The sequence below is a fragment of the Poecilia reticulata genome, linkage group LG4 (assembly GCF_000633615.1).
Source record: "Poecilia reticulata strain Guanapo linkage group LG4, Guppy_female_1.0+MT, whole genome shotgun sequence".
NCBI lineage: Eukaryota > Metazoa > Chordata > Actinopteri > Cyprinodontiformes > Poeciliidae > Poecilia > Poecilia reticulata.
Genome location: NC_024334.1, coordinates 12,973,915 through 12,986,527, shown reverse-complemented (window position 1 = coordinate 12,986,527; position 12,613 = coordinate 12,973,915). Strand labels below are relative to the sequence as shown.

The window sequence follows — 12,613 nt, the reverse complement described above, 5'->3', positions numbered from 1 at the left end:
TACAGAGCTGCAAGACAAGAAGTTGAGGACCGATACGAGCATGAGGAAGTCACCCTGAGGCCCGAGACCTGCCGCTCTAAGTCAATACTCTTCCTGTACTGTGAGCCTCCTGCTGCTGCAGCACCTTCTTCATCATCAGGCCAGTTCTGGGATTCAAAATGTAAAACTCAATGGCAACTCCATTTCAGCATAAGGCTCATTGTATAAAAGTTTAACCCACCGGCAGAAATTGTCCCCACAGCCAAATTTTCTCAATATCTCAAATAAATAGGGCCATTCAACTCTATCAAAAGCCTTTTCGGCATCCAGTGATAACAAAGCGGTGTCTGTTTTTTCTTCCATATAATAAATAATATCCAACACTCGTCTCACATTATGAAATTCCTGTCTACCTACAATAAACCCATTTTGGTCACAAGTAATTATTTCGGGCAATATTCTCTCCAATCTTCGAGCCAAAATTTTACATAGACTCTTCAAATCAGCATTAAGAAGACTTATTGGTCTTAGATTTTCACATTTATTACATGATTTTCCAGGATTGGGCAGCAAAGTAATCAGGGCTCCTCTTAAGGAGGCAGGAAGAATTCCCTTTTCAAATGAGTCCAAGTACATGTCAAAGAGGGGGTCTAGCAGTCTAGTTTTAAATTTCTTATAAAATTCTGTTGACAGCCCGTCTGGGCCTGGGGCTTTATTTGTTTTCAAATGATCTATTGCTACAGATATTTCTTCTTTAGTTATAGCTGCACTGAGATCTGTACTCATTAATTCTGAAATATTGGTAATTTGAAGGGTATCTAAGAAAACATTTTGCTCTTGTTCCTTATGCGTTATGTCTGAGCTGTATAATTTTTCAAAAAAGATCTTAAAAATTTCATTGATTTCTAGTGGGTCAGTAATAATCTGACCCTCATTATTTTCAACTGAGGTAATATTTTTCTCATTTTGTAATTGTCGTAGTCGCCAGGCTAATAATTTCCCCGACTTTTCCCCTTGATCATAGAACGACTGCTTAAGACGTAGAAGTTGTGAGGCGGCTTTAGAGGCAGAAAGTTCGTTTTATTGTGTTCTTAGTATTAGAAGTTTTTTATGGATGTTTGGGCATAGCGTTTGATAATAATCCCTCTCAAGCAGCTCAATCTCTGCTGCCAACTCTATTGTTTTTTGATAAGTTTGTTTTGCCTTATAACTTGTAAAGCTAATTATCTGACCCCTTATATAGGCCTTAAAGGCTTCCCGCCTTAAAGAGGGTGGTGTTTCATCTGTATTGATTTCAAGATAGATGTCAATTTGATTATCTATTAAAGACATAAATTCTGGGTCTAGCAGCCACTTTTGTTTAAATTTCCATCTAGGGGGGTCTCTCCTTAGTCTTAAATCCTCGTAAATTAATAAATTTGGTGCATGGTCAGATATTAAAATGCTGTCATATTGACAAGTCTCTTATTTTATGTCTCAGGACGGATGAAATTAAAAAGTAGTCGATGCGCGAATATGACTTATGTGTATTTGAGTAGCATGAGTATTTTAAACTCTTGGGGTTAATATCCCTCCAAATATCGATAAAAATTAAGTTCCTTCATAAAGTGTTGAATTGTGTGTCTGCTTTTAGAATGAGAATTGTCAGTACCTGAACTTCTATCCATTTCTGGGTTCATTGTACAGTTGAAATCTCCTGCTATAATACAGCTGCCAGACAGTGAGAAAATTGTAAGGAAGAGATTTTGAAAAACCTTTGGGTCATCAACATTTGGGGCATAAATATTCATCAGGTTTATTTTTTCTGTTATAAGTGTGCCCTGTAGAATAATGTATCTCCCAGCCCTGTCTTTAATAACTTTTGTCATGTGAAATGGTATAGATTTATGAATCAAAATCATAACCCCTCTTGCCTGAGAAGTAAAGAGTGCTGAGTATATACTGCCCTGCCACCTCCTGCCAATCTTTGCCTCCTGACCAAGAAACAGGTGAGTTTCCTGAAATAACACAATATCAGAGCGCATAGATTTCACCCTAGTCATCTGTTTGACTTTTTTTAGTTTTTGTAGTCCACTACAGTTCCAAGAAGACATTTTAATTCTTAACTCACAAGACATGCCGTGTAACACTTAATGGGCTTCCTAGTATTTTAAAGTTATTCCAAAACAAAGAAACCAAGAACACCTGGATGTTAAAAACTACATCCATAATAACAATGAACATTGAACAGCGTACCCCTTTAAACTTCAAACTCTGTTGCTCCCCCTCCTCCCCCTTTAATACTCTGGAACCCATCTAACAGCTGGAGGCTGTTCCACACAAACGTGAGGACCAACCGACTGTGCCTGAATATTTCCCCCATTCTACCCCACCCCGCTACATAAGAAACTTGTTACTGAATGGATCCAAAAAATAAGAAATAAGTAAATAAAAGTAGGCTATTGGCTATGAGCCTCTAGGATAGCATGCATAAAATAGGCAAATTATTTATCCTTATTTATTTTTGCTTCACTCTAGAAACCATAATTGTTCATCCCTGTTAATATGTTGCGATGTAACGGTGTGGTCATTGTCTCACCCAGGTCCGCCTTCTGTTTTCAGAGTCCTTACAAAGTTCTCTGCTTCATCTGGTTGGTTAAATATGCGAGACTGACCGTTGTGTGTCACCAGCAGTCGAGCAGGAGGAATCGTACCGTATCGTATCCCCATGGCCCAGAGTTGTTGTCTCACGCCATAAATTCTGTTTTTTGTGCACACCTGCTGCGAGGTCCTCATAAAATCTCACCGGGTGATTCTTGAATAGGATCTGTCCCTTCGTCCTGGCAGCTTTTATCACAGTTACTTTATCCCTGTAATTTAAGAACTTCATAATAAGAGTCCTTGGTGTACCGGTGTTTGATGTGCTTTTCTGGCCCAGCCGGTGCGCTGGTGTGTCAGAGTGGTGCGTAGCGGTGCCAGATTCAAAACCTCTGGTAGCCATTTTTCCAGAAAGGCGCAGGCGTCCTCTCCCTCCACGCCTTCGGGAAGGTTAACCGGTCTCAGGTTTGATCATCGCGATCTGGCCTCCAAGTCCAACAGTTTCCCTTCGAGGTCTTTATTTTTATTTTCAAGAACCTGGACCCTAGCTTGAAGGTTGGTGATGTTATCCTCTGCTGCAGATATCCGCACCGCCGCTTCACCAACCCGCTCTACGCACTCGTTAACATCTTTTTTCACATTTTCTATTGCTGAGAGAATACCATCCAGTCGGGAGGAGAAATCCAATTTCAAATTTGCAATTGCAGCCAGTATTGCCTCTGAACCATCCTCAACCGTCCTATGCTTCTCACTTAACTCGCAGTGTTCCTCCTCCATTGTCTCGCTCGTGGTGTTGCTAGCCTCGCTATTTTCACCGCTAGCTTCAGAGTTCACCTTAGAAGTGAAGTTGGATAACTTCGATTGAGTCGGCTTGCTGGAGTTTTTACTGGGCTTCCTTTGTGAGAGAGGCATCACAGCTGTTTTAAACGTCGATGAGATTCACTTGTAACGAGTATTTTCCAGGATTTCACAGAAAGGTAGCGGAGGCGAGCATGTCCTCCTCAGCAAGCCATCATTACCGAGTCACCTTATATAAATTGTTACCAGATTTCTATAAAATATGGTTTGAATTAAAGTTGAGAAAATTGCTGATTTTTGATACGAAAAATATGTATTCTGTCAAGTTGCAAGTGAAGACTAAGCAAATTTCTCTTTTATATTGGACAATAATTTAAGTTTACATACCGTATTTTCCGCACTATAAGGGGCATCTAAAAGCCTTCAATTTCCTCAAAAGCCGATATAAGCCTTATATATGGAACAATATTGAGCCACAACAGGTCTAGCAACTACGGTAAGCAGCCGCCAACTTCATTTTCCTCCGTAGAAGAAGAAGCGCGTGGTGCATGCTGGGATAGTTGTCAGAACGCTGGTTTGTAATCTATTAATAAAGTTTGACTGACCTATCTACCTACCGACCGTCTAGAATCAGGTCTTCTGCAAGTCATTTAGCACCACCTTCTCCACGAACATGCTGTGTGCCAACGGAGAAGGGTGACCATCGTCCGGCCACGCCCCTTCCCAGTCGCGGAAGGTTCTCCTCGCCGACCGGAGTCGAACTGTTTTGTTGACATTCCGTTTAGTGCAGTTCCATCTAGTACAGTGGTTCTTAACCTTTTTTGAGGTACTGAACCCACCATTTCATATGCGCATTCACTGAACCCTTCTGTAGTAATAAATAAAATATGAATCCCCCCCACCCCCCAACTAAAGTTGGGTCTTGAATTTGATCACTAAGTCTTCTTAAAAGGTAGAGTCTCTGAGAACAGTTCTTCAAAATATAGTCAGTGTTTTCAGCAAAGTTGAGCTGACTGTCCAGGAACGACCCAAGCTATTTAAAATTTGCCACAGTTTCAACAGGTTGGCATTCGAGAGAAACTGGAACCACTTTAAGATCTTGTTTAGATCATTTAATTAGCTCTACATTATTAAGAGAATGAAAATTTTATAATAAATAATAAAGGCTTTTTGGTATTCTGATTTAGTAATGTAATTATATTAATTGTGTTACCACCTCCACACCACTAGAGGCAGTACCAACCCCAAAAAGATGCGACTAAGGAGCAGATTTAGAAGTACACCAAAAGCTACAGAATTTGGTAAAAACGGTGAGCTTTGCTGAAGTAATTAAAGACACAAGTTCAAATTCATGCTGAGAGAGGAACTCCTTCAATCAGTGCTCCTCCGCAGCACTGATTGGCTAAGCAATGTAACGTGATCCTCTGCAGCAAGTGATGGCAAAGTGGGGCACGTCATCACGACTTTACGCAAGTGTGTCTTTACCTCCGCGACAGAGGCCCCGCTGAACCCCTGAGACAGACTCATCGAACCCCTGGGGTTTGATCAAACCCAGGTTAAGAGCCACTGATCTAGTGGATACATAACTCCAGCCTCTACTGTAGCGTCTATTCTATGCGCCTTATAATGCGGTGCACCTTATGTATGAAAAAGTTTTAAAATAGGCCATTCACTGAAGGGTGCGCCTTATAATCCGGTGCGCCTTATAGGGCGGAAAATACGGCAACTAATGCTGCTAAAATTCCTATGCTTTATGAAATATTTTAAATGAAATATTTCATCCTATTTGATGATTGTTATGAATATCTGCAGGTTCTACATACAAACAAGGGAATTAATCCAGTTTTTGTCCTTTACTAAAGTTTTCAAAATTACAGCAGAAATGGCCTATAGCAGATCTCCAATAGAATTTGTTGTTAGGGCTGTACTAAAGAATTTACTATTTCTTAAATGCCAGAAAAATGTTAGATTATATTTATTTTTTTTTTAAAAGTTTTCTTCAAGTGATCTTTTAGTTTTATCACCATGTCACTTTTAGCTGGAAGTAATTTGTCCATTTAGGATGGGCCCTGCTGAGTTTTATCTTGAATCAGTTTAGAGTGAAGTCCAAAGGTATCCCAACCCTGGAGATTTGCTTATCAACAAAGCTGGATGAACAAAAATACTAGATGTATATTGTCACGTGGTAACAGCTCTTTTTTTTGGCATTCTTGGAACTCGGAGGGTTCCAAGCATGCCGACTCGGTCAGAAAATGCAACATCACAATAAAGTCTTACTTGGGGGTGGAGTATCTGGCTGTGTCATAAGAGTGACTCCCTTACAATAAGTCACAACAGCGACTGAGTTTATTCAGAAGTTTTAAGAAAATGGCAGATTGAACAGCATACCCAGATAGCACACAATGATTGAAACAACATTGAATCAATGTCAGCCAGAAACATTGAATCAACGTTGAACGCTGACATTGAAACAACATTGAAAGTGGTCGGTGACTTGTAGGTTGAATCAACATTAGGGCTTCAACCATAACTGACATTATATCAATGTTGATTCAACCATCATATGCGTGTCAATTTACATGCATATTTTTGTTGATATTGCATTGAATCAGTTAGGAATCAACATTGATTCAACCTTCATCTGAATGTGGTTTCTGCATGCATATTTCTGTTGATTTTACATTGAATCAAGGTTGATTCAACCTTCATCTGAATGTGGATCTGCATGCATATTTGTGTTAATTCTACATTGAATCAGTGTTGATACAACACTCATATGAATGTGGATCTGCATGCATATTTCTGTTGATTTTACATTGATTCAGTTAGGAATCAACGTTGATTCAACCATCATCTGAATGTGGATCTACATGCAGATTTGAGTTGATTTCATATTGAATGAAAGCTAAGGTTTTATGTACATTTTTAGGCCTATAGGTCTGCATCATAACATACCACTAAAAGTTTCTTCACTGGTGTTAAACACTATATTATTGGCAGATCATGGGTAAAGTATGTACAAAAGTTTAAAAATGACAACATAGGTTTGATATAACATTTTATTTAAGAAAAGAGCGACAAATCTTTAAACATATTTGACTCCTTTTTGACTATCACAACAGTCTATTGTCCACAAAAGAACAGAGTCCGTGCGTTTAAGCTTTGTACTGTATGAACTAGGGAAACAGTACAAGTTGTGGTAATCCCAGTTAGACTGTGGTTGGCATCACTTTGATTCCTTGCGATGTATTCCTCTCGTTCTGGTGTGTAATGAAGCCACTTCTTGACAGTTTTGCTGCAGTCCTCAAGAGTCAGCTTTCGGTCAAACTGCAGATCAACGGCTGAAAAACACAAAAATAAAAGTGAGGACGTTGCCAGTTAGAAAGATGATAAACATTTGAAAAGTTCTGAAAGACATTGAAAGATTAAACATGTACACTCACTGTTAAGTTAATATTTATCTTAATGTTTACGTATACAACTACATTTACCTGTCAAGCTGCATTCCAGTGTAGGATTTATGATTCTGCACTCATGTTAAAATGAGGGAATCAATATTTAAAATAAAGTTTGCTTATCAGAAAACCTAAAGATAAAACTCAGGGAGGGTCAGGGTTTATTTAACACACCAGAGACAAATAAATAGAGCAAAAGGTGATTTATACTGTAGTTGGAAATATTATTTATAATTTATACAGAATAAACTTCCATCAAATAGCTGGTTTAATCTTCACTCAACTACAAATATTTCCAAGTAAGTTGATTAAATTCATTCAAAAATGCCCATATGCTGATATGCCTTTTCCGGCTCAAGACCATGGCCTCGGATTTGGAGGCACTGAGYCTCATCCCGGCCGCTTCACTCTCGGCTGCGAACCGCTCCAGTGAGAGCTGCAAATCACGTTCCGATGAAGCCAACAGGACCACATCATCCGCAAAAAGCAGAGATGYGATCCTAAGGCCACCAAAACGGATCCCCTCAACACCTCGGCTGCGCCTAGAAATTTTGTCCATAAAAGTAATGAACAGAATCGTTGATAAAGGGCAGCCGTGGCAGAGTCCAACTCCGTCGCGTGAGCCAACACAACCCTGCAACATCCRGAGCCTTAAGGAACTCCGGGCGGATCTCATCCACCCCTGGGGCCCTGCCACCGAGGAGCTTTTTGACTACTTCGGCGACCTCATCCCCAGAGATTGGAGAGCCCAACCCAGAGTCCCCAGGCTCAGCTTCCTCAACAGAAGGCATGTTGGTGGGATTGAGGAGGTCTTCAAAGTATTCCGCCCACCGGCCCACAATGTCCCACAACGTCCCAAGTTGAGGTCAGCAGCACACCATCCCCACTATAAACAGTGTTGGTGCTGCACTGAGACGCCGGATGGTGGACCAGAATCGCCTCGAAGCCATACAGAAGTCTGTCTCCATGGCCTCTCCAAACTCCTCCCACGCCCGAGTTTTTGTCTCAGCAACAACCCGAGCCGCATGCCGTTTCGCCCTCCGGTACCCAACAGCTGCTTCTGGAGTCCCACAGGCCAAAAAGGCCCGGTAGGACTCCTTCTTCTGCTTGACAGCATCGCTCACCGATGACTAACCCCCACTTAGTAATAAAATGTTCTGACCCAGAACTCAAGGATGGGGGGAGGGAAGAAGGGATGAGAGGTTGTAAAGAGGGGAAGACTGGGAGGAGCAGGTGGGTGTGGGGAGTTTTGGGAGGGAGTAGGGGGAGATGAGAAGGTGATGAACGGTGCAACAAACTGCACAGATTGCACACAATGGTAAATCAACATTGAATTATAGTCAGAATGTTTTTTTTTGTTGTGGTCGACAAATGATGGTGGATCAACCATCAAACAACCATCCAGCTCTAATCAAGTAACCAATGTTGAAACTGTCATTGAATCAATTTTGTTTTGTGGTTGAAATCTAATGAATGCAATGCCGATGTCTGATCAACGTCTGATCAATGTTGAATCAGTGTATGCTGTTTTGCCGCACACCTTCCCCTCCTCTCCTCCTAATCAGAGCTCTGGGTCAGAGCATTTTATTAGTGAGTGGGGGTTATCACATTTTAAATTAACCACTATAAAGGATATTGGGTGATGATTCATTTCTGTACATTTTCTTACTTGTTCATAAAAATTCCTACTGGCTGTTTGTGTGTGATATATTGACACAAAAACCTCTACAACTTACTACAAGGAGTGGAGCGGTCCACCCCTGCTATTTACATAAGTGAGATGTCCCAAACACACAGCTGCTTCGCTGTTGGCTTGTTTGCAAAAGATGTTAATTCAATGTTGAATTGGCATCATGTGCAATCTGGGTACAGAACAGAATCACAACTCAATGCTGTCAACACATAGTGCTTTAGTTAAAACATGATTAACCCTCACCTAAAATGGGGTGTGCTGTGGTGGTGCAGGGGTTGGTTAAGCACAACCCACATATGGAGGACTGGAGGACCAGTGCTGAAACACACTGGATTCGATGTTGGCATTTCAATCAATGGATATCGACAATAAATCAACATTGATTCAATGACACACATTCAACGTTAGTTAATTGGCTAAAATTGAATGGTTGTTTGATGGTTGCTCCAGTTTTGTCATTGACCTCAATCATAAATTCAACCTTTGTGAATTTATGATTGAACATTGAATTAACATCTTTTGCAAACAAGCCAACAGCGTGTTTGGGCCATCACACTCATAAATGGTACGGGTGGACAGCTTCACTGCTTGTAGTAAGTTGTAGATGATTTTGTGTCAATACATCACACAGTCAGTAAGAATTTTTATTTCAAGTAAAAAAAATGTACAGAAAGGAATCACCACTCAATAACCTCTACAGTGTTATTAAAAATGTGATAACCCTCGCTCAGTAATAAAAATGCTCTCACCCAGAACTCTGATGAGGAGGAGAGGAGGGGAAGAAGGTGTGTGGCAAAACAGCTGACATTGATTCAACATTGATCAGACGTTGAACAGACATCGGCATTTCATTCATTAGATGAAATGCTAGTTAGTTAGTTTCAATGGTTTGATTAGATGGTTGATCCACCATCATTTGTCGTCTTCAACCAAAAATCAACGTTTCTAACTATTTTTCAACGTTGATTTAACATCGTGTGCTATCTGGGTAACTTCCATGTCCTCCATTGTTGTGTTTTGTTTGTGTCATGACAGATCATGTTGCTCTGGGAGCACCCAGCTATATGACGACCCCACCCACTACAGGTGTTTCTCAACTGTAATGAAAAACCACCTGATCTGTGTAGGGGAGAGATGAGCCAGATCCAGCTTTGCTGCTAATAGCTGGTGGGAAAAGGCAAATTCTAAATGGTTCACCAAAAATGGGCAGACCTGATACTTCTTGTGCATTGTCTTCGTTTCTCACAATAGCCTTTTGGAATTTTAGTCCTGACCTCTTGATAGAAACAATGTACCAGTGCACAAAATTTTAAACATGATGTTGTCTCCCACCCCTGTAATTTACGGTTGTGATGATCTTACCAGGCTTACAAGATTCTGCCATTTTCCTCCAATTATTGTAACAGTCATCCATGGTCTAATCACCTTGGTGATTCAGACTGCAGGACGAATAAACTAACACAAAGACATTTTTTCCTGTCTTACTGAAAGGTTCATGAACTTTTGTGTGTGTTTTGCCTAAGAACAGACAAGCTTAAACTCTTGTAAACTGATTCCCGGTTCTAAAGTAACATCAGCAACTAGATGCATGGATTTTCTGTGCTTTAGCTCTGAGGAGGAGATGGTTCTGTTTTTTTCTCTGTCCTTTTGATCAACTTTTCTTTCCTGCAATATTAGAATTTCAACCGTTTGAGGGTTCCAGTCATGAAGTCTACACATCATCTTATCCACAAAGAGCAGGCTAACATACTCTCAGCTGGGTATCAACTCACTTCAAACTACAGAACAGAAGACACAGGATGTGTCTTATGTGTTTAACTCAAAGACATTTGAATGTCTCACTTCATCCCTTTGATGAGCCCTCCTGAAGAGAATGTCATCCAGATGCATTAAAACATAATCTCAGAAAAACCTTTTACTCCAAGTTCTACTGATCTGTATACTTATACTTTGTTATGTAACTCCAGTGGATGAAATCTGAACTTTGCTGTAAATGCCTGTAGACTTTTAATTAAAGACAGATATATAAGAAGGCTTCTGTTCTTATGATTAAAATTGTAGTGTTATGTTACAACTGGATTATTTTTAGATCCGAATTCTTTTCTCGCTTGTTTCTTCCTTACTTACTTGTTTTGTGACAGATATAGAGTACACTCCTGATCATAACAATGTTGGAAGTAGAGCCTCAAAATGTAGGGACAGAAGATAGAAGCAGAACATAAAGAAGCAAAATAGGTATAGTTTTGTCAAGACTAATATGGAAAATCCTGAAACAGGCACACAATAGACCCTCGTGTACTTGGAGGGGTTAGAGACCACAGCTAAAAGACAGCTGCTCTAAAATATTTATTACAGCCTATTTTAATGAACCAAACACTGCAATATTCATTATCAGTGAAAACCATTTTGGCACTACTGAAGAAGCTGACATCTACAGTGTTTCTCATCATCACTCTTATGGGTATGACCAATCAGCATCAAGGAAAATGAATGGTGCTTCTAGATTGGCTGCTTTGAAAATGCCAGCCAATAGCAAGTCATTGTAGTATTATGCTTAGGTATTTCAGCTACCCACACTGCATTTTTGAATATTTTAGATATGATCAGCAAAAAATCTGTGAATAGGTGGATTTTTGTTGAATAATTTGGAGCAGTGTTCTACAGAAAATCTATACAGTAGTTTTTTTTTTTTTTTAATTCGATAATTTGGTTATGATCCATCAGCACAGAATGCATTTTTAATTTCTTCTGCTAACTTAAAAACTTGATCAGGACTAAAAAAAAAAAGCCAAGCCAGCTGAATTCTGGCAAAATGTTGCAAAGATTGTGTGTGAGTCATTAGAGCAGTTTCTGTTAATTCTGGAAGAGATAAAAGCCAGCCCATTTACCCCATCTCCCCCACAACATAATTTCTTCCAATCCCCTACGAACACACTGACAGGCAAAGTGAAAGTGACCATTTCAAGTTTTTGACTTAAGCAGAAGTTGAACAGGATCCTTACTTTAATCACAAAAGTACAGACCTCACACACTCCAGCCTGATCTAGACCTCTCTGTGGCGCAAGCAGACTGCTGCTATTTTCTCAACCAGCAACCCAGAAGTCCAGAAGATACTTACTTACATTTATTTAACAACCCAGAAACTCCTATTCTTCCAACCCAGAAAAGGAATTAGATCAGAGGATACTTATACTATATGCTTATTATGCGTGAAATAATTGACCCAGTTATCTGCTGCTGGTTCTGCTGATTAATAATGGTGTCTGACTGGACCTTAGCAGGATTTATGTTTCACGTTATTGTGCCTCAGTGTTGCATGATGGAGGAATTAATGAAAAAAATGTTCAACCAGGCTAAGTTCCAGTTGCAGACGCGTTTTCATTGGCCGGCATATTTAGGTAAAGTTTTGTACAGAAAGATGTTTATCAGGTTAACAGCACATTTTGCAGCTGGAAGAATGATTTTCTTCCTCCCATCTCTTTCCTCTATCTACAGGTTGCTGTTCTGGCCGAGCTGTCGTCAAGCAGGCAGGATCGTTTGCCATGCACAAAGGGCTTTTCACAAGAGGAATACTACACTAAAACTGAGTCAGAGATGGCAGAGGGGCAGGCTGTGTTTAACGGTGAGCGCACGCACACACACGCACGCGCGCGCACACACACACACATGCTTGAATGAACAGTTCCAGTATTGCTGCAGTTGGAGTGTCCTGCTGGTTTTTGAATGACAATGAAGCTTTAATACCGACTCAGTGGGGTTAATGAGTGTGATGGGACATTCTGTTAGGTACGGACTCTATATGTGTTCCTCTGGTTTCAGCAACGTTCAAAACAAAGGCCCATAATATGTGTGCTAAATTTGTGGTTGATAAATATTTTTTACAAAGCAGTCATTAAAATATTTGTACTTTTTTGGTAGTTGCTCTTGTTTTTGCTCAATGTCTTTATCCCATTTCAAACAAATGCCCTGCTGCACAGCTCAACAGCTGAGGAAAACACAAGGCTAATTGCTGGTTTGAGTGTGATCATTACTCCTTCAGATTGTGGAGAATAACTCCAACAGCTGCAGGTATTGTTGAAGCACAAGGGGTGTAAATTATCTTACCTTTTCT

The 12,613-nt window shown here is 40.2% G+C and overlaps 1 protein-coding gene across 1 annotated transcript in view; it reads left to right on the top strand.

Annotated features, from left to right (window-relative positions):
• Window positions 1-12,613, top strand: part of LOC103464061 (cadherin-2-like) — a 154,792-nt gene that overhangs the window by 5,287 nt on the left and 136,892 nt on the right. Inside the window, 1 exon segment of the mRNA XM_017304265.1 lies at window positions 11,998-12,124. Within this exon segment, the coding sequence (XP_017159754.1) occupies window positions 11,998-12,124 (127 nt within the window).